The 22,747-nt window shown below is 46.3% G+C and overlaps 1 protein-coding gene across 2 annotated transcripts in view; it reads right to left on the bottom strand.

Moving 5' to 3' along the window:
- The window catches only part of MTA3 (metastasis associated 1 family member 3), a 964,160-nt gene that overhangs the window by 802,285 nt on the left and 139,128 nt on the right, over window positions 1-22,747 (bottom strand). For both annotated transcript variants that reach the window (XM_069233985.1, XM_069233984.1), the window contains exon 5: window positions 1,424-1,487. In XM_069233985.1, coding sequence (XP_069090086.1) covers window positions 1,424-1,487 — 64 coding nt within the window. The remainder of the gene's footprint in view (window positions 1-1,423; window positions 1,488-22,747) is intronic.

The raw sequence follows: 22,747 nt of genomic DNA, 5'->3' as shown, positions 1-22,747 counted from the left end.
AGTGACTGCCATTTTGTTTGGGCTAGGATACAGCCCATTATAGCCCAAAAGGTATATAGGGGAGTCAGTGGGAGATAATTTGTCCCCACCCATCCCCTTATTTTGGCAGCTTCTAGGGGGTATTTCGTTGTCCCTGTTGTTTCTTTGTCTTGGCTTTGTTGTTAGGACCGCTGCACAAAGAGGAAAGGAGGAGAGGGGGGAGAGGTGTCATTGTTGTACAGTTGTCGCCGGAGACAGGTGATTGGCGGTGGCTTGGAAAGTTTAAAATGATTTTACAGATGTTCGATTGGCGTTGCTATTGGTGAACCACTTGGAAAGGGAGGGTAGGCAGGAATTTTAAGGTTAAGTATAGGACGTTTAGTAGCTTAGAGGTTAATACTTGCAATCATAAGCTGTAGGTAAAAGTTAAGGGTGAAAATGTAGAGATGCACTACAGTAGGAATTCGATAGTTGTGGGGTGGGGTATGTCAGCAGGATGGTAGGGTGGGGTAAGATATTGAATAGTTGATCTTATGTATGTTGAGGTTTTAGTTTTGCAAGGTGGACTGCCCAGGAATGAGTATGTAATGTGCACCTGTTTTACTAAAGCGGCCTTTCTCACATTAAACAAGTGGTATGGGCTGCTTCCCTCTCTCCCAATGTTGTGCTGCATTACCAAAGAAAAAAAAATCTGAATGAAACATGAAGTGACATACAGTGTGTATGGATCATGATACTATTTGTGCCCACATAATTTAGAAGGATTGCGCTTGCGTGGTCATCATGTGCTTTTAATCTCGCGAAAGGGCATTTGAGATAGTAAAGTGGTCTGCCAGCAGAAAGGAGCTGCTGGACCTTCCCACGTGGGCACTCAACAGATAAGCAGATGGGGGAGGCAACTGGGAGATTGGGGGGGGGGGGGGAGAAGGGGGAGTATTAAATACATAAAAATAAAGCTGGGTGAAGTAATAAAGGAAGGAAAAGCAGCATATGTAAGAGAGAGGAACACAAAGTGCATGCAGGCATTTCATATGTACATCATATAGGCGTGTATCTATATTGGATCATGTGTTTTTTAGAATATTTTAACATAGAAATGAGCAGTATAAACAAAGTCCTAGCTTTATGGAGGCATGCAGCAGTAAAGCCTATTCAAATCCTATAATACCAACCTATATATGTAGTTTCTACATAGTGTAAAGGTAATAGGTTGTATTTTGTTTAACTAAAGCAGGTATGGTGAACGTGCCACATGATCACTATTTGGGCTTGGTCATTACGTAGGATGATAGAACACTTCGGTAAGTGCACACTAATATAGATGTAATGATCACGACATGTGGTGCCCAATTCAAAAGATAGCCCAAGCATTGTTATTTAGAAATTCACAACTTGAAATCTTTGAAAATGCAGTTTATTAAACAGAACAATGGTGCTATCTTACCTCTCTATCAAGATATGATAAGACTGATTCCGTTTCATTCAGAAGAGCAACACTGCATTTCCCCCTATAAACACGAAAATAAGTTAAATTACCGAAAGCGTTTGCAAGACATTGATTTTGAAGATAAAATAGTAACTATATAAAACTGAAAAACCTAATTGATCTCTGCAAAAGGCACCAGCACCACTCCTTCTGTAAATAATATGAGTGGAGACATGCCAATGAATTATTGACACTTATTATGGCGATTATGCCTTTTCTGATAGAGACTATTTAGCCACAGATTCCTCAACTTGTGACTTTCCCCAGGCACAACACTGGATCCAGAAACGTATAAGTAGCAATTCCCTCGCATGTCGTTAGGTGGTGGTGTTCGGCACAACGTCAGATCTGTCCCACCCCATATGTGCCGTCAGAGTCCATATATATGGAAAATGTCACTTACCCAGTGTACATCTGTTTGTGGCATGTTCTGCTACAGATTCACATGCTGTGCATAGGTCCTGCCACCTAGTGTTGGGCTCGGAGTGTTACAAGTTGTTTTTCTTCGAAGAAGTGTTTTTAAGTCACGGGATCGAGTGACTCCTCCTCTTCGGCTCCATTGCGCATGGGCATTGACTCCATCTTAGATTGTTTTCCCGCAGAGGGTAAGGTAGGAGTGATAGAGTGTAAAGAAAAGAGATGCCCATGTAAATGGAATAGAGATATATATACATATGTACAAATGAATGTGTAACTTAAACATCTACAGGCTCCCAGGGAGGAGGGAGGGTGCATGTGAATCTGCAGCGGAACATGCCACAAACAGATGTACACTGAGTAAGTGACATTTTCCGTTCAATGGCATGTGTAGCTGCAGATACACATGCTATGCATAGACTACAAAGCAGTTTTCCTCCCATAAGCGGTAGTCAGCCTGTAGGAGTTGAAGTTGTTTGAAATAGTGTTCTTAGTACAGCCTGTTCTACTGTGGCTTGTTGTGTTGCTAACACATCTACACAGTAATGCTTGGTAAATGTATGGGGAGTTGACCAAGTGGCTGCTTTACAGATTTCTGTCATTGGTATATTTCCTAGAAATGCCATTGTTGCTCCTTTCTTCCTGGTGGAATATGCTTTTGGTGTTATAAATAGCTGCCTTTTAGCTTTTAGGTAACAGGTTTGGATGCATTTTACTATCCATCTGGCTAGTCCTTGTTTTGAGATAGGATTACCAGTATGCGGTTTTTGGAATGCGACAAATAACTGTTTAGTTTTCCTAAATGATTTTGCTCTGAAAATGTAAAACATTAAAGCTCTTTTAATGTCTAATGTATGCAGCGCTCTTTCTGCTACTGGGTCTGGCTGTGGGAAGAAGACTGGAAGTTCCACTGTTTGATTTATATGAAACAGTGAGATGACTTTAGGTAGGAATTTTGGGTTTGTGCGAAGTACTACTTTATGTTTGTGTACTTGTATAAAGAGTTGTTCAATAGTGAATGCTTGTTTTTCACTAACTCTTCGTAATGAAGTGATTGCAACGAGGAATGCTACTTTCCACGTTAGATATTGAATCTGACAGGAGTGCATGGTTTCAAACAGTGGACCCATGAGCCATGTGAGTACAATATTGAGATTCCATAAAGGCACTGGTGGTGTTCTTGGTGGTATGATACGTTTTAGCCTTTCCATGAAGGCTTTGATGAAAGGGACTCTAAATAGAGACTTGTTTTGTATATTTTGTAAATACGCTAAAATAGCTGTGAGATGTATTTTAATGGATGAAAAAGCTACATTTGGTTTTTGTAGATGAAGTAAGTAATTTACAATGTCTTGTATGGATGCGGAAAGAGGTGTTATGTGTTTGGATTGACAGTAAAAGACAAACCTTTTCCATTTGTTTGCATAGCACTGCCTGGTAGTGGGTTTTCTTGCTTGTTTAATTACTTCCATACATTCTGGTGAAAGATGTAGATATCCAAACTCTAAGACTTCAGGAGCCAGATCGCTAGATTGAGTATTGCTGGATTTGGGTGCCTGATCAGTTGTTTGTTTTGTGTCAACAAATCCGGCCTCTTTGGCAGCTTGATGTGTGGTACTAGTGATAGGTCTAATAATGTTGTGTACCATGGTTGACGTGCCCAGGTTGGCGCTATAAGTATGAGTTTGAGTTTGTTTTGACGTAGTTTGTTGACCAGAAATGAAATGAGCAGGAGAGGGGGAAAAGCGTAAGCAAATATCCCTCACCAGTTGATCCATAGAGCATTGCCCTTGGATAGAGGGTGTGGGAACCTTGATGCGAAGTTTTGGCATTTTGCGCTCTGGCTGGTGGCAAACAGATCCATGTATGGTGTTCCCCATTGGCTAAAGTACTTGTGAAGTACCTGGGGGTGAATTTCCCATTTGTGTGTTTGCTGATGATCCCGGCTGTGAACATCTGCTAATTGATTGTGAATCCGTGGAATGTACTGTGCTACAGGGTGAATGTTGTTGTGAATTGCCCAATGCCAAATTTTTTGTGCTAGAAGACAAAGTTGTGATGAGTGGGTCCCTCCCTGTTTGGTTAGGTAGTACATTGTAGTTATATTGTCGGTTTTGATGAGAATGTGCTTGTGAACGAGAAGGGGTTGAAAGACTGAGTGCAAGGAATACAGCTAGCAATTTTAAGTGGTTTATGTGAAGTTGTTTGTGTTTGTTGTCCCATTGTCCCTGAATGTTGTGATTGTTGGTGTGCTCCCCATCCAATCATTGATGCATCTGTTGTAAGTGTGGTTTGAGGCACAGGGTCTTGAAATAGCCGCCCTTTGTTTAAATTTGTGGAATTTCACCACTGAAGCGAGATGTGTGTTTGGCGGTCTATCAACACTAGATCTTGAAGTTGACCATGTGCCTGTGACCATTGTTTAGCAAGGCACTGTTGTAAGGGCAGCATGTTTAGTTTTGCATTGGGGACAATGGCGATGCATGATGCCATCATGCCCAACAGTTTCATGACAAACTTGACTGTGTACTGTTGGTTTGGCTGGATTTGTGGTAATATATTGTGGAATGATTGTACCCTTTGTAGACTTGGGCTTGCAAGTGCTGTTTGGGTATTTAATGTGGCTCCTAAATACTGTTGAACCTACGCTGGTTGTAAGTGAGATTTGTGGTAGTTTGTTGAGAACCCTAGTGTGTGTAGGGTTTGTATTACATAACGTGTATTATGTTGACACTTTATCTAACTGTTGGATTTTATTAGCCAGTCGTCGAGATATGGAAAGACATGGATAGGTTGCCTTCTTATGTAGGCTGCGACTACGGCAAGGCATTTTGTAAATACTCTGGGAGCTGTTGTTATCCCGAAAGGTAACACCTTGAACTGGTAATGTTTTCCTTGTATTATGAACCTGAGATATTTTCTGTGCGCTGGATGGATGGGTATGTGAAAATACGCATCTTTGAGGTCCAGAGTTGCCATAAAATCTTGTTGTTCTAACAGTGGGACTCGATCCTGTAGTGTTACCATGTGAAAGTGTTCTGACAGAATGTAAAGAGAGTTCTGAGATCTAGTATTGGTCTCAATGTTCCGTCTTTATGGGGAATGAGGAAATACAAGGAGTAAACCCCCGTTCCTATTTGATGATGTTGTACAAGGTCTATGGCTTGTTTGAGTAATAGTGATTGTACCTCTGTTTGCAACATTGAAATATGTTGGGAGGAGAGTTTGTGTGGTTGTGGCGGTGTATCTGGAGGAATTTGTGCGAATTCTATGCAGTAACCATGTTGGATAATGGATAAGACCCAATTGTTTGTTGTGATGGGTAACCAGTGGGCGTGGAACTTTTGCAGTTTTCCTCCCACAGGGTAAGTGTGGTGAGGGAAGAGGTGGAGCAAGTCACTGCTTTGTGTGTGTGGTTTGCTTTGAGGGCTGATGTTTTCCCCTAGTTCTGGGAAATTGGTCCCTGGAGGTTCCTCGAAACCCCCCTCTTTGGTACTGTGGCTGGTAAGTCAGTTTGGATTGTGAGGTAGGTGCCTCAGATGTTTGGGCTCTAAAACCTCCCCTATAATGAGGCTTTCAAAATGAGCCTCTGTACTATGTTGAGTAAAGCGCTCCCATAGCTTTAGCAGTGCCAGCGTCCTTTTTCATTTTTTCAATGGCTGTATCAACCTGTGCGCCAAACAGCTGTTTTTCATTAAATGGCATGTTAAGGACAGCTTGCTGTATTTAGAGTTTAATGCCTGACGACCGAAACCATGCGTGTCTTCTAATGGTGACCGCTGTTCTGATTGTTCTTGCAGCTGTGTCTGCGGAGGCTAATGCTGACCTGATTTGATTATTTGTAAAGGCCTGCCCTTCCTCTACTATTTGCTGGGCTCTTTTCTGTTGATCCTTGGGGAGATGCTGGATGATATCTTTCATCTCGTCCCAGTGGGCCCTATCGTGTCTAGCCATTAGCACTTGTGAATTGGCTATTTTCCATTGATAAGCCGCTTGTGATGCTACTCTTACCAGCAGCATCGAATTTCCTGCTTTCTTTATCTGGTGGTGGTGAGTCTCCAGACGACTGGGAGTTAGCCCTTTTTCTTGCTATGCTGACCACTACGGAATCTGGAGGTAGCTGTTGGGTAATAAAAGCTGGGTCAGAGGGAGGCGGATTATATTTCTTTTCTATCCTAGGAGTGATTGCTCTTGCCTTTACTGGTTCCTGAAAGATCTGATGTGCATGTTTTAGCATGCCAGGAAGAATGGGTAGAGACTGGTACGTGGTGTGAGTTGAGGACAACGTATTAAACAGAAAATCATCCTCAAGAAGTTCTGTGTGCATGGCTACGTTATGGTATGATGCTGCCCTAGCTAGAACCTGAGTGTATGAGGTGCTATCCTCTGGGGTGATGGCTTTGACGGATAGCATTCTGGACTATTGTAAAAAAATGGGATTGTAAAGGTCCCATGGGTCGACATCATCTTGGTGTGACTCTGCAGAGTGTACTGGAGACTGTGCAGTGGGGGTAATAGGTGGAGAGACAGTTAGCTGAGGAGAATGAGGAGGAGACTGGTGAGGTGAGAACTGAGGAGGTGGAGATTTTGTCTCGGTTTTGGCACTTTAGCCGGTGGCTGGTCAGTGTCCAAATGTCCTTGAAAGGCCAGCTTCCTCTTTGTTTTTAGAGGAGGTGCAGTGAGGATCTTGCCAGTGTCTTTATGAATTTTAATTCTGGCCTGTTTTTCATCAAATTCCTCCATTTGCATAAGTTCCTCCGCAAATCTATGGCTTTCTTTCAATTGTTTGGAAAGTCCATGCTCCTCTGTATATATGGGTCTTTTCGGCTCCGAAGCCGGTTTCCTCGGGATCGACAGGCCTTATTTATAAGTTGGCCTCGGCTCTAAGAGGGATTTTCGAGGCTTCGACTTGATGGGTCAGTGCTTGACTATTTCGGAGCCTGTGCTACGACTCGAGTCCGAAGGCTTCGGTGGCGTTGCATTTCACGGTGCCGAAGTTGTTGGTTGGTCACTGGCAGTCTTTTTACGGGTGGAGCCATGGCCTTCTGGCAGTGGTGTCCCCGAGGCCTTGTATTTGGGCTTGAACGGGGCAGGGGCAGGCGTACTCACCTGCTGTCCTGCCGTAATTGGTCTGTCGTTGTCGGACTCTGACTCGGACCCCCGAACGGAGACTGCGGTGTGCGTAATCTCCTCTTCTACGTCGAGATGTTCAGTGCTTCTCAACGCCATTTCCAACCTTCGCGCTCTTCAGTCTCGTAGAGTCTTCTTCGAACGGAAGGATCTGCAGGCCTCGCAAGTATCCTCTCGGTGATCTGGAGACAGACACAGGTTACAGACAAGATGTTGGTCCGTATACGAGAACTTGGCGTGGCACCGAGGGCAGAATCGAAACGGGGTCCGGTCCATGAGGCTTCGACGAGGCTTTGGTCGGGCCGACCAGGCCCGAGTTGGGCGCGGGTGCCCCGAAGGGCAAGTAGAGAGCTGTATGCGCCGTTACCGAAGTGTTGATGATAGATGGTACGCGATCGAAACAATACCAACGAATTTAGAGAGTTTTTAGTACTTTTCCGATTTGAACTACCGGAGCAAAAAGAAACCCGTCCGAACCCGATGGCAGAAAGAAAACAACCTAGATGGAGTCGATGCCCATGCGCAATGGAGCCGAAGAGGAGGAGTCACTCTATCCCGTGACTCGAAAAGACTTCTCCGAAGAAAAACAACTTGTATCACTCAGAGCCCAACTGCTATGGCACCTATGCATAGCATGTGTATCTGCAGCTACACATGCCATCGAATATATATATATATATATATATATATATATATATATATATATATATATATATATATGAATATGAGACGCTGCAGATTCACATGCTGTGCATTATCCTGCCATCTAGTGTTGGGCTCGGAGTGTTACCCATGCGTCCGTAGTTATGTTTGTCCAGTTTTTGTAGTATGCAGTAAGTCTTCCCCCCCACTGGTGTTAAGTGTTGGGGGTTTGTGACGTTGAAGTCACTGTTTGGTTTGACCTGTTTTAGGGCTTTGGAATTTTCCCCTAGCTCTTGGGAATTGTCCACCCCTGCATGAGCCTCGAAACCCTCCTCTCTGGTATTGCCCCTGATAGGTGGGTCTGGTTTGTGAGGTGGAAGGCTCTGGTGTTTGGGTACGAAACCCCCCTCTAAATTGTGGCTTTCTAAAAGTGCCTCTGCTTTGTGGGGATTAGAGCGCGCCCATGGCTGTGGCCGTGTCTGTGTCCTTCTTTAATTTCTCAATTGCCGTGTCCACCTCCGGCCCAAACAATTGTTCCTGGTTAAAAGGCATGTTTAACACAGCTTGCTGGATTTCGGGTTTGAACCCTGAGCTCCGTAACCATGCATGCCTGCGAATGGTTACCGCAGTGTTGACTGTCCGTGGTGCTGTGTCTGCCAAGTCCAATGCGGATCTTATCTGGTTGTTGGAAATTGCTTGTCCTTCTTCAACAACCTGTTGGGCACGTTTCTGGTGTTCTTTGGGCAAGTGCTGTATAATGTGTTGCATCTCGTCCAAGTGTGCCCTGTCGTAGCGAGCCAGTAGGGCCTGCGAGTTTGCGATCCGCCATTGATTGGCTGCCTGTGCTGCCACCCGTTTGCCCGCTGCATCGAACTTCCTACTCTCTTTGTCAGGCGGTGGTGCGTCTCCTGACGATTGAGAGTTTGCCCTCTTTCTTGCTGCTCCCACGATCACCGAATCTGGTGTCAGTTGCTGTGTTATAAATACAGGGTCCGTTGGGGGAGGTTTGTATTTTTTCCTCCACCCTAGGCGTGATAGCCCTTCCCTTCACTGGGTCCTGGAAGACTTGTTTTGCATGCTTGAGCATGCCTGGGAGCATTGGCAGACTTTGGTAGGAACTGTAGGTGGATGCCAAGGTGTTAAATAGGAAGTCATCCTCTATTGGCTCCGCATGCATTGCTACATTGTGGAATGCAGCTGCCCTTGATAATACTTGCGTGTATGCAGTGCTGTCCTCTGGAGCTGACGGCCTTGTCGGGTAATAATCTGGACTGTTGTCGGAGACCGGTGCATCATATAAGTCCCATGCATCTGGGTCATCCTGTGTCATCCCTGTATGTGTCGGTGACTGCACTGGGGGTGTTGTTACCGGGGACAGCTGTGGTGAATGTAGTGGAGGAGGCTGTGGCGAAAATCTTGGTGGTGGTGTTTTATCTCTTGCCACCTTTGCCTTTGGCTGCATTTCCGACTCCTGAAAAGCCAGCTTTCTTTTGATTTTAATTGGAGGAAGAGTTTGTATTTTACCAGTCTCTTTCTGGATATGCAGCCTCCTTTGGGTATGGTCTGGTTCCCCCATACTTATTTCCTGCTCAAATCTATGTTCATGCATTTGGCCGGAAAGTCCTTGCTCTTCTGTGTAAGAGCCTAATTTCGGCTCCGAGGCTGCTTTTTTCGGTACCGAAGGTTTCCAAACAGGCTTTTTTTCATTTCAGAGGTAACTTTTTTCACCTAGGGTGTGTCTAACTCTCGGTGCGAGATCGTTCGGAGCCTGAATCTCGACCGGAGTCGGATGTCTTCGGCAGTTGTGTGGCTTTTTTCGGTGCCGATGGTTGGTCACCGTGTTTTCGATGGGTTAAGCCATGGCCTGCTGGCGGTGTCATCCCCCTTGGCCTTTATGATCTTGGAGTGAGTCTTGGACGGGGCAGTTTTACTCACAGTTTCAGAGTCGTCTGAGTCTGTTCCCTGGATGGAGATTCTTTCCTCCTCTTCGACGTCGATCTGTTCTCTTGGTGTCAACGCCATTTGCAGTCTTCTGGCTCTTCGATCGCGTAGGGTCTTTTTCGATCAAAATGCCCGTCAGGCCTCGCAAGTATCCTCCCTGTGTTCCGGTGATAGACACAGATTACAGACCAAGCGTTGGTCTGTAAAAGGATACTTCGCGTGGCACTTCGGACAGAAGCGGAAGGGGGTCAGATCCATTAGTTTCGACGATGGACGCGGTCGGGAAGACCAGGCCCCGCTAAAGAGTGGAAGCCCCGAAGGGCCGCCGGAGCGCTTCTACTATCGGTGTCAATGTACTAACACTAGACCGGTACTGAGCGGGAACAATACCGTCGAATTTTCGATATTTAGCTAACTTTCCTGATTCGAAATACGGAGCGAAGAGGAACACGTCCGAACCCGATGGCAGAAAGAAAACAATCTAAGATGAGTCGAGGCCCATGCGCAATGGAGCCGAAAGGGAGGAGTCCCTCGGTCTCGTGACTCGAAAAGACTTCTTCGAAGAAAAACAACTTGTAACACTCCGAGCCTAACACTAGATGGCAGGATAATGCACAGCATGTGTATCTGCAGCTACACATGCCATCGAACATATATATACAGATATAAATATATATATATATACACACACACATATATATATATATATATATAAATATAAAAACCTCCACACGCAGATCTCAGTTTCTTTTGGATCTCTGTCGACGCTGTCAGGGAGATGTGGGAATTAGAATGTGCAGTGTGCAGATTGTTAGATTTGGCATAATTCACGGACTGTTTGAGACCATTCCACTGAACGGGGGAGGAAGGGTCCATGAGGAATCTGTGGTTAGATAGTCTCTACCAGAAAAGGTGTTACCAAAGGTAAGTAACTTGTTCTTCTGATAGAGACTTCTAACCACAGATTCTTCATCTTGTGCATAGATCCCAAAGCAGTAAACCTTCTCCGGTGGTGAGTCTGTCAAATGGCTCATAAGAGGAAATCCTGGAGGGCAAGTTTGCCGAAGTGCACAACCCCCAAAACATGGGTGCCAAGGCAGTAATGCTTAGTGAACGTGTGGGGAGACACCTATGTCCCAGCCTGGCAAATATCCAAGACTGGCACACCACATACCAATGCAGTGGTAGCAACCTTCGCTCAGGTGGACTGAGAGTGCATGCATTTTGTGGGTTGCTTCATGTCCAGCCTATATAAGACCTTGATGCATAACACAATCCATTTAGAATCGGTCCTCTTTTGCACCGCTTTGCCTTTCTTAGCCACAGAGAAACTGACAGTTAGTCAGCCTGTCAGTAGCCTCTGGTTCGGTCTATATAGAATCTAAGTGCCCTCTTAGGGTCCAGGCAGTGGAGCCGTTCGTTCATGTTTGAGGGATAAGCTGGGGCAGAGAAAGCCAGCAAGGTGATGGATTGCTCTATGCGGAAGGGCGAGACTACCTTGGGCAGGAATGCCCCATTTGTCCTTAGCACTAATTTGTCTGGGAATAAAAGATGTATATGGTGGAATTACTGACAAAGACTGGAGTTCACTCACTCACTCGCCTAGCCAATGTCATGGCAATGGGAAAAGAAATTTAATAGTTAGGAGAGAAGAGGACTTTCTGATGAAAATGAGATACTGTGGTACACACGTCAGGCAGCCAGTAAAACTGCCTTCTGAGAGTATAATTGAGGTGATCATTGCGAGGGCAGCTGTATTCAGTTTTATCATAGCAGCTGCTGTGATCTCCTGTCAACTCATTACGTCGGACTCAGTTATGAGCGAGCTGGATCCTGAGATACTTTTGATATTTCCTGATAGTGCCACCTGCGTATCTCTGATTTCGCCAACCTCTGATATTCTGGGCTGAGAGAACTCTATCTGGGGCTGTTGCAAAGATGGCTGTGATATCTCAATCCGTGTATGGGGGGATTTCTATTATCCCTGCCATTCCCTCTTGCCACCACTCTGCCCCCTGGGATCGATTCCTCTCACTGATGCCACCTGCGGCCGTTTTACTTTTGCTTATAGAACCTTTACCTCTGAGTGAGTTGGTCTACTGTGTTGGTCTATTTGAGATTTGAGGCTGCGTAGCCCCTGGGATTTTCTCCTACAATAAGAGACGCAGAGATTGTAGACAGAACAGCACAAAAATTCCCAAGAGTGCCTCCTGTATCTGAAGAAAAACAGGAGCTCACTCCTATCTCTCTGATTCACTTCACAGCCATTGAATCCGCATACCAACTTCTCAAGGACCTCGAAGGGCTAGTCAGTAAGCCTCCAGACAACTGAAAACCTTCCACCGTGATAAACCAGACTACAGTTATCCTCCGTGGTACAGTCGTTTACTGCTGCATGTTCTGCTTCGGGGCCCTCACCATACAGAGTGCAGTTGTGATCTTCTCCCCCTGCTCCCTTCACTACATCAGTGTTCGAGCAGACGTGGCTTCCGACGAGCAAATCTCCCAAAACATGCAGCATAGCAAACACTGTTGGCGGGACAAATGGATCAGCCCTTTCAAAAAACACATCACAACAGGTGAATTGAGAAGAGACGGCTTATCAGGTAAACATATTAAGGTCCTTTAACTGTGCCACATCAAGGAATTGCTTGGCTAGGAGCAAACAAAACAGAAGAACATCCAATAATTGTGCATTTAGTGGTTGGATGTTACCTCAGGAACACCAAGCAACACACTTCTCCCAGCGCCCTGCCTAGACATATTTTAGAGATAGACACTTGGCTGCCAAGATGACATCAACTAATTTGAGAGAAAGATTGAAAGTTATCACCATTCACTGCTGAATCTCCAGGCATGGATGTATAAGTTGTGCAGGCTTGGGTGCAAGGCTCAGTCATGCTGCAACAGGAGGTCCTTCCGAAGTGGCAGCCAGATCGGTGGACAAATGCTCGCTCAGGCTAGCAGTTCTGGGTACCATGCAATCCTTGCCCACTCCTGTGCCACTAGGATGACCTGGGACTGGTCTACCTTGATCTTTTTTAGTACCTGGGCAGGAAAGGTAGGGGCGGGAAAGGCAAACAGGAGTCCCCACCCCAATGCTGAGGGTGAATGGTCTTGGAAACTCCAATGCACAAATGTTTGGACACCGCACATTCTCTCTGGTGGGGAATGGATTGAAACTGGATTCCCCCGATTGGTGGAAGATGCACTGTGCCACTTCCAAGTGTAATTGCCATTCATGAACCACTAGGCAATGTTGGCTACGTTTGTCTGCTCGAGATCGTGCAAGATGCTGGGCAATTAGCAAGATGCCCTGAGTGTTCACCCACTTCCAAAGGTGCCTCTTAGCACTGGCCCTACAGCCCCACTTCGCTCTGTTAGTCGCAAAACCACATTATGGTCATGCTGTCTGTGAGAACCTGTACACACTCCCACCGGTGGTTGGGAGGAACAACCTCTGAGCCAAAGAAGTTGCTCTTAACTCCAGAAAGTTGATCTGGCGATGAACTTACATCGGAGATCAGAGCACTCGGATCTCTAACTCCGCAAAACGGCTTTCCCAACCCAGCAATAATGAATCCAACGCAACCGTTAGGTTTGGTGGGGTAAGGAGAAGGGTCTGCCTCTGGTCCAAAAGAGATTAGGCAGCTACTTCTGCAAGTCTTTCACAGTCTCCTGTGACATCTGTATGGACTCTGACAAGTCCCCTTGGTGCCGAACCCACATGTGCCTCCTGGCTTGGCACACAGGCAGGATGCAGAAGGCCAACAGACCAGGAAGCCTCAGAGCTGCTCTCATCGAGACCCAGGTCAAGAGTTGAAACACCTGGATCATAGCCCAAATGTCGGGAGGCGGAGGGATGAAAAGCACAGTTATCCAGGATGGCTCCAATGAAATGGAGCCTTTGTGAACGAGTTAGGTGTGACTTTGGTACGCTGATGGAAAAGCCCAATTATGTCAGTGTGGCCATCGTCTGGCGGTGGTTTACAACTGCTTGGCTCAAGCCTGCCTCCAGTAGCCAGTATGGGAAGACTTATATTCAAAAACTCCGCAGGTGGCCTGACTCAGCCTCAATCACCTTTGTCAACACCTGAGGTGTGCTGGTGAGGCCAAAGGGGAGCACTGAAAATGCTCTTGGCACACCTGAAACTGCAGGTAAGGTCTCTGGGATGGTAGAACAAGAATGCGAAAATATGCATCCTGCAAGTCCAAGTCCTACCATCCAGTTGCCTGGTTCCCGAAAAGACAGAACTGGGGCCAGAGTGAGCATCTTGAACTTGTCCTTCCAGAGTTCAAAGGGTGCAGATCTAGGATAGGACAGAGGCCACCCTTCCTTTTTCGGCACCAGGAAGTAACAGAGTAACTGCCAGTCCTGATCTCTTTTGCAGGCAGCCTCTCTGTAACTTCTATGGCCAAAAATGCATGTAGTCCTCCTTGGAGTATGGACAAGTTGTCCTCTTGAAGAGGTTGTGTTGTGAAAGGCATAGGATAGGACAGGAAGGGTAGAGATTATCCATAATTTATGATCTGGAGGACCCATTGATCTGAAGTGGTACTTCTCCATTCGTGAATGTGAAAGGTGATTCTACCTCCTACTGGGCGATGGTATGCTACCAAGGACAAATGAAAACGTTTTTCAAGAAGCTGAAGGAGGGGGCACTGGGGTTTGGCTAGTATTTTACCCCGGGGGACCTGGATGCCATTAGACTGGCTCCGTGGCCTCTACCCTGAAAGGACTGTGATGTATGTTGATACTGAAACACATATACACTGAATTAGCAGATATTCCCTACCAAAGCTTCGAAAGCAACTTTGATGTTGGGGGATTGCTGAGCAAGCAGAGCTAGACCCACAGTGCGGAAGGTGGCCTTGTCCTCTTTAAATTTCTCTAAACTAAGTCAACCTTTGCACCAACCAATTTTGAGCCATCAAATGGCATGCCTATGACGTACTGCTAAACAACTGATGAAAAGCGCACGGAGTGAATCCAGACATAGCGATGAAGCACCACGCCGGCTCCAAGCGCCCTACCCAGGCAGTCGGTCGTGTCCAGACCTAAGCAAATGGTATACTTTGCAGCATCTTGACCATTTAAGATAAGGCGCTGTAGGGTCAGCCTAAGCCGGTCTGTGACAGCTGGCAAAACATCCACCACCCTGTCCCATGATGTGTGAGAACCTGTCCGGCCTGCATGAGGGGTTGACTGTGTTGAGGGCAAGGCTAGTGCTTGAAAATACTTGCATTGCAATGGTTTCCATTAGTTTGGATTCCCTGACCAGTGGAGTGGTGGGGAATAAAGTTTGAGGTGGTTACAGGATGGCTTCTGGTGTGGGGTCCTGGCCACGTCAGGGGCAGGTCTAAGCAGTCTCACCACTAACCAGTTCATTGGGAGTATGATCCTGGTTTTCCCCAGGTACCCACAGAACATCACTGGGAGCCTTGTTAAAAGATAGTAAAGGTACTTGCCTGGTCTGTTCTAGATTAAGGATTACAGTTAATACATTAGTTGTAACTCCTGCATAGGGAAATTAAAGGCAAGGAATTTCACCCCCTCCTTATCATAGCGAACGAGGCAGAGTCTTCAGTAACCACAATCTGGCTTTGGGGAGGATAACCAATGTCTGGTGATGTGTCCAGCCTACTGGCCTCCTGCAGGTCTTCAAAGATATCCCCCTCTTCATAGTAACCATCATAATTATGTCACTGAAAGGTTTCTGGATTGGAGTGGGCTTATTTCAGTCCAGAGGGTAGGAGCTGAGCTTCAGAATTTGCAAAACACTATTGGATCCGCATTTGGCATCAGTGGCATCAGTATTGGTGTTAAGGCTTGGGCCTGTGGCTTTGGTCACAGCACCAGGTGTTGAGCTGGAAATGGAGATGGCAGCAGCAGGCTTGGACAGAGGTTGGTTGGCATGGACAGAGCAGCTAACATGGGTCAACTGGCAGCCACCTATGACCCTTTGGGCCTAAAAGTGATCCAGTACAACTTGGTAGGGTACCAAAGATTTTGGTTATGGTCTCTCACAGCTGATGCATTTTGTCCACTGGGGAAGGAGGTTGAGCAGCAGCATTTCAGGAGTTAGTTCTATGCAACCACTCGGCAGCCTGCAGGTACCTGGGACTTTATGAGACTCTGAACAGTGCGAGAAGTCAGGGATCCATATTTGCACTTCTTGTGCTTATTGTGGGACCTTATGGATTTACGTAAACTATGCAACTTCGATTTGGAATGCTTGCGGGTGAAAAGCGGAGCAAAAAGAGTGCCCATGCCCTCGATTTCAATAAGGACTGATTGTTTCTGCAGAGTTTGGGGACGGTCAATGTGGAATTGCAGTATTGGATAGCCTGGTGTTTCATCCTTGCAGGGCGAGGACATGACTTGTGTAAGATGCTGAAGCACCAGAAGCAGATTATGTGGTTATCCGTCAACAACAACTAACAGAGACCGTCACAACACCGTTTCATTCCCATCATTATGGGGCCCATATTTGCACTGTCAGATGAGAAATATCTAAATTTGAGGGAGAAAGTCTGCCAAACAGACAGATGGCTAGCACCAGATCAGCATTTGAAGACACAGAAAGAAAGGAAGGAACTGATGGCAGAGGTGGTGCATACAGGGGGCGTGGCTAAGATGGTACTAGAAGCGGTCCCAAAATCGTGAGTTCCGTCTGCACTACCTTTCTCCTGGGAAACAGCCGGCATCCTACACCCCGCCACACTGCTGCTGACTGGGTTGCCGGATTGTCTGGAGCACTTGGGGGAGACGGTGCCCACCAGAGACCTTGACCTGCAGGACAAAGCCTGCAATTTACAGGCTGCACCAGACGGGATATTGGAGGCCCACACATCCAAACAAAACAAGGTTGGAGATTGGGAATGCGTGTGTGTGGTGATGGGTGCTAGACTCATCTGACCGACTTCTGTTTTGGGATGCATGCACGTTTATAATTGCACTTTGTCAAGACAGTACCAGAATACAGGTTCCTTAGATGGAATGTGAGAGGTATGGGTTCTTATGCTAAGCGCCACAGGGTATATGCTTACCTGAAGAGATTGGGGGGTGCCACTTTTCATGTCTCCAGGAAACACACCTTACATCTCTGGAATTGGCTAGACTGGGCAGAGGATGGCTGTGGTCTATGGTACCACATATTCTAGTTGCCCAAGAGGTGTTACTGATATGGGTGGTCCCAGGCATGCCCTTCACAACGTCACACCCTAAGATCAACCCTGAGGGCCGTTATGTTGTGGTGGGAGGTGTGCTTGATGGAAGACCCTTAACACTGGTAGCGATTTATGACCCAACTGCGGGCCAATGCACATCTTATCCAACCCCAATTCCCATCTTGCTCCTCAATTCCCGGGGCACATACACTTTTGTGCTGGGATTACAATGGGGTGCTTGATCTGGTAATAGACAGAACCACTCCCCCGCTCCAGAGGCACACCCTTGCTCTGTTTCACAACATCCGAATACGTGAGCTCACGATTTACAAGTAGAGGACATTTGGCATTCATTGCACCCCAGCAAAAAAGAATATTCTCATTATTCGATAGTACACAAGTTACATTCCAGGCTAGATTTGGTCTTTGCTCCTTTCGTGATGATTACACTGTGCACAAGAGCAGAGTACTTGGGCAAGACTATATAAGACCACAATCCCCTATTGCTTTCATTGAAGTGGAGGAGATCCAGACTCAGGATTCCCATTTGGCGCTTACATATTGATGCCATGGCCGACAGAAGATTTTGCTCTCAGATTAGTGGGGCCATTGATGCTTGCTGCCAGGACAGCCAGGGGGCAGCACTCAAGGCAAAGTTGTGTTACGTGGCTTACGTACAAAAACAGCACATGGAGTGCGTAGGGGGCTGAATGAAGAGGTAGCTGCAATTGAGGGTAATTTGGAAGAGTTGCAGCACACATATCTGACGGACCGTGACAAATTTCCAGCTCTCTCAGCTTTGCGAAAGGTATACTGGCAGTTGGTCAATCAGTTGTCCTAATTTGATTTTAAGGTAAACACTCAGCAACAACACGAACTGTTGCTACTGGCGTCGTTGTTACGATAGGAATCCCCCAGAATTCCGATCACCATGATCCAACAGCAGTCAGGGCAATTACTCAACAAACAGGAGGATTTCAATGGGGAATTTGAGAATTATTACTGGGGTCTGTATAGACAACACTCTGAGATACATCCAGATGTGATTACTACAGATTTGACATGTGTCCATATTTCTTCATTTGACTCCCTCCTGCACCAAGAATTAGATAGCCCACTCATATTGAAAGAGGTACAGGAGGTGATAACCCAGATTGCCAGAGGGAAGGCTCCAGTACTGTCAGGTTCCCGATTGAACTTTATTACTATTACAGTACTCGATTGGCCCCCCTCGTCCTTCAGGTGTATGAGTGTACATTGGCCAGTGGGACCTCTCCAATTTCTATGAAGTAAGCAATGATTGCAGTCCTTACCTAATCACAGGAGATCCCTTAAATGTGACATCATATTGACACATCTCTCCTGGATCTGGATTACAAAGTTCTTGGGAAGGTCCTGGCTAACCGTTTCACTACAACAGTCCTCTCTTTAGTGCATCCTGACCAAAACGGTTTTATAACTGGGCACAACACCTCGACTTACTTGTGGCAGTTGTTCCATGTTATGGACTGGACAAGACGCACTGATGCCTAGGGTCGGGCCGCCTTGTTTGACAGAGAAGGCATCCGACACCTTGGATTGGCCTTACCGGATGGCAGTTCTGACAAACATGGGGTTTGGCCCTCCATTCTTGTGCTGGGTAGCATTAATGTACACTATCCGACTTGCCAGGGTGCGCACAGGGGAGGTAATATCTGCCTCATTTCCATTGGCTAGAGGTACATGATAGGGCTGTCCTCTCTCACCGCTACTGTTCACCTTGGCGATGGAGCCCTTAGTTTGTATGCTTTGGGATCGGGTACCACAGTGGGGTCTCATGGTGCTTGGACACCCCCAAATAGTGTCCCTCTATGCAGACATGTTGATTTATTTGAGAGCTGACCCGATGGTACTGCCAGAGGTCATGGCTCTGCTGACTACATTTGGAGCCACATCTGGCTTTAGTGTTAATTGGGATAAATCATGTTTATTCCCACTGCAGCCTACTCCTGAGAATTATCGGGATACAATGCTGTGTACAAAACTGAACTGGTGGTTTGATTCCATTAAATATCTGGAAGATCAGGTGTATTATGGCCCGCATGATTTGCTAGATAGGAACTTGGGGAAGGCAGTGAGTGCGAATCGCCGCTCCCTCCCTTTTTGGGCCAAACTACCCTTGTCCCCAATGGGTCAAGTAGACATTGCCAAAACGTTGGTCCTGCCATGACATCTCCATTTCTTTCCAGCCCTACCGTTGACTATCCATAAGGCCTTCTTCTTAGACCGAAGAAGAGAGTTGACAAAATTGACTTGGGGCGATGGCAGGAGACAGGTTGCTCTACATAAACTATTTGCTCCCTTGGATGGAAGGTGGCCTCGGAGCCCTGGATTATGAATTGTACTATGCTTCAGCACAAATGCAGTGGCTGATGAGGCAGACTGCATGAAAACTATCTCTAGAATGCACTGGCATTTTGGTTGAGTTAGCGGGGAGAACATTGTTGCATACCCTCCTCAGGACATGGCTAGTGTGCTGCTACATACGGCGCTATACATCTGGAAACAATATGTCGGAGATGTGCAGCGCTGTACGTCCTATGCGCGCGGTCTACCGATTTGGGCCATACCAGAATGCACAGGGTATGGTTTTGGGAAGCAGCAGGAATCACAACCTGGGTGGACGAGGTGTCCGAGGAGGGCTTCTATGCGCTCAATGTTTTGGTGTTAGATCATAGACTATGTCCGGAACAGTTCTTACTATATTCGGCTCTGCGGGATGTGATGCATAAGACCTGGGGATCCGATCAGGAGCAACCCTCCACGAGGGCACCTCTCGAAGAGGCTTTAACAGGGACCTGCTTAGATATTTGCTTGACACGTGGCTTATCACCAAGAAGAACGAGGGTCTGTTGAGATTCCAGAACTTAGCAATCATCTTAGCTAAACGATGTATCAATCTGGCTTGGAAGTCAACTGTGGCGCCCCACCTGAAACGGTGGCAAGCAGACATTCTCCATGGGGAGCCTGCTGAGCTAGTGATTGCGCACAGGGGTAAAAGGGGCTGGATCCACTGGAATATTGGGACACTTGCCTGGAACAACTCAAGGCTGGTACAGACGATCTCCCCCTTGAGTGCTTAGCCTTTACTCTGGGAGATACTGTATAGGCAGGGTTTTCCCCTCTTAGCAGCCTCCGCTGGCCCCTTACCTCGGTTGACACACTAGATTGTGAGGTGTTGGACCTGCTTCCAGGATGCCCTTGGGGGTATGATGAGGGAGACTTCGGAATCTGTTGTGAGGCATGGTACTGAATGTTCATATATAATCACTGAAACCGGTATACTTTTGAGATGCAGCATTGATCACACACACACACACACACACACACACACACACACACACACACACACGGGTCAGGTGAGAGGTGTTATTTCATTGTCATGGTAACTTGATAAAGCTCAAGTTTGAATGTGAACACAATTACACCATATGTTGCACAGAACACAGACAGCACAGGGGAACAAAAATTGTGCTTTAAACAATCTATTGGCAAATGTTTGGTCTTTGCTGGATGGAGCATTTTGGCTCATCCAGGGTTTTGCCAAATGGGGGTGGGGGAGATTCTCGATGTTCATGAATCTGGTGGCCTACTGATCACATGTGATTGTGCAGTCTAGGACTTCCTTCCTCTACAACAGTGTGAGGTTACTATAAGACATATGTGTTTTCTTCCTTGCTGATTGTATCAACAATATATAAAATGTATTAAAGATATTTGAATAAAAGAAATAAAAAAGAAAAATAAAGAGGGTGCATATGTTGGGGTCCCGAAGACATCTCAGGACAGGATGGAGACAGAGCTGCATAATGCCATCTCACAGGGCATGAGGGAACTACTAAAAAAATAAAAAAGTTTCCAGGTATGTTGTGGCACCAGATGAAATGCATAAGGTGTACTCATGATGGCATGCGGAGGTGGTGCGTATATGGGAGCCCCGACATCACATCGGGTGCATGACAAGCTTCAAAAGTCATAATCAAGTTGCAGTCCTACAGATATCTTGCACTGATGCACCATGTTTGTCTGTGATTTTGTTTGGCCTGACTCTGGTGGATCTCCACTAAATTAGTTTGGGGCTAGCATAGTATACTAATCACATGCCGGGGGATAAAATGACTTGGATCAGCTCCTCAAAGGGAAGAAGATTGCTAAAGATCATAAAGGGCTGGCTCAAAATTTATTTAGGTCAGTATCCTTTCTGACCTACAATGTAACAAAAAAAATCAAATGAAGAGGGGCAATTTTTATCAACAATCACAAAAACTCATATGTTCAACTGCTTCTAGAGGAAGAAACAACTAGTTTTATCAAAGAAGGAGGTAACATATATCAAGACAAAAAATATAACTCTGACATACTTTTATATGAATAGAAAACTGATCAGATAAGTTACGCTTTCAAATGAACATACCATTCTGGCACTATACTTCAGGTCTGAACTGATTCTTAAATATTTCAGTTTTCAAATCCCCTAGTTAACCGTCCTACACAATTTTAATCTCTAACAAAGCAACCCTCTTTACTACATATTTTAAATCTGTACTAATCCTTAAAACTTCTTTCGTATTCAAACCATCAAGTTAAGCATCACAGACATAACTAGTTTCACCACATTAAATTACAGCAAACCATTACATACACTAATTCAAGCTAATCTGTAACCACCTTACACAATGTTCCTAGCACATTTGAAGTTAAAATGCTCTTGAGCAATACAATTCCATTCTCCACTTTACCAAGAAGTACCCATAAACAATATTCTGACCCATGTTCTACTTCAACCAGTATAGCTACTTCAGGGTTCTCTTCTGTCTTATCCCTTTACATTCTTTCTTATGTTGAAGAGTCCATACTCTGTGCAAGAACCCTGAGGAAGCGGCAGACCACCGCAGAACATATGCTGGTTTGGCTCAACTATGAAAACAAACATTTATTGGATATCAAATTAAGAGGCGGATATAATAATAACAAATGTTATCATTAATTTCATAATAAGAAAAACAGCAGATGATGGAGACTCTTGTCTTGCTCAATTATGATAATTTGTCTGGGCGCTAGAGAACCCTGCTGCAAGATGGCCACCAAGTACTATAGCTATGCCGGCCAGGAATTGTAATCCAGCAATTAACCAGTTTTCTGCAGGACATCGATGCTGAACTGGCAGGGTCTGCATCTCTAAAAGTGGGCTGCAAATTCTGAGCTTCGGGAGGGAGCAGTGTGGAAACCACATGTTGTGGCCTCATTCTTTGTGGGGCATACTCTACTCACACTGTGGCCTCTCACCCGGCGCTGCTTTTGGCCCCTCTTGCCTGCCTCGCATCTAGGCTTGGGCCTGAGGGGATCAGCACACCAGTTGGAGACTGAGTTCTCGTTCACGCAGGGCAGTAAGACAAGAGGCGGAGCAGCAGACTGATTTGCGTTGCCCAGCACGGCCTGAGGTGCGCCTGGTATCATGATGGAGCCACACGCATCACCTGGGTCCTACGGGGATTTGAGGGAGGTTGTTCATTTATGATGTGGGGGGTGGGGATGGTGGTGAAGACCTTCTCTCCCGGCGCTCCGATCCTGCCATGCCAGATGACTGGTGGAGGGTTGTCGATCCCTTGTTGGTTGCCCCGGGCCTGATCATGCCCCCCCGTTCTGTCACCCAGGGGTGTGGCAGGGCCTGGGGGCAGAAACTCCAGCAGGCGGCATGCCAACTGATGTATCCTGGGCCCATGCAGCAGGCACAACACTAACAGCCGTCCTTATTGAAGTGTGCTTGGCTGGGGCCACGGCCCGCCAATGGCCGTTTAGGTGACACTGGTTGGTGAGGTCTGCTCGTGCCCCCCATTTGAGGACAACTAAGGAGTGGCGGGACCCTGTGCCGTTGTATACTTCATCCTTAATCTTAGTAGCTCTCAGAGGGCAGCAAGTACCAGTCACTAATATCTGAGAAGT

The sequence above is a fragment of the Pleurodeles waltl genome, chromosome 5, assembly GCF_031143425.1.
Source record: "Pleurodeles waltl isolate 20211129_DDA chromosome 5, aPleWal1.hap1.20221129, whole genome shotgun sequence".
NCBI lineage: Eukaryota > Metazoa > Chordata > Amphibia > Caudata > Salamandridae > Pleurodeles > Pleurodeles waltl.
This window is presented reverse-complemented; position numbering and strand designations above follow the sequence as displayed.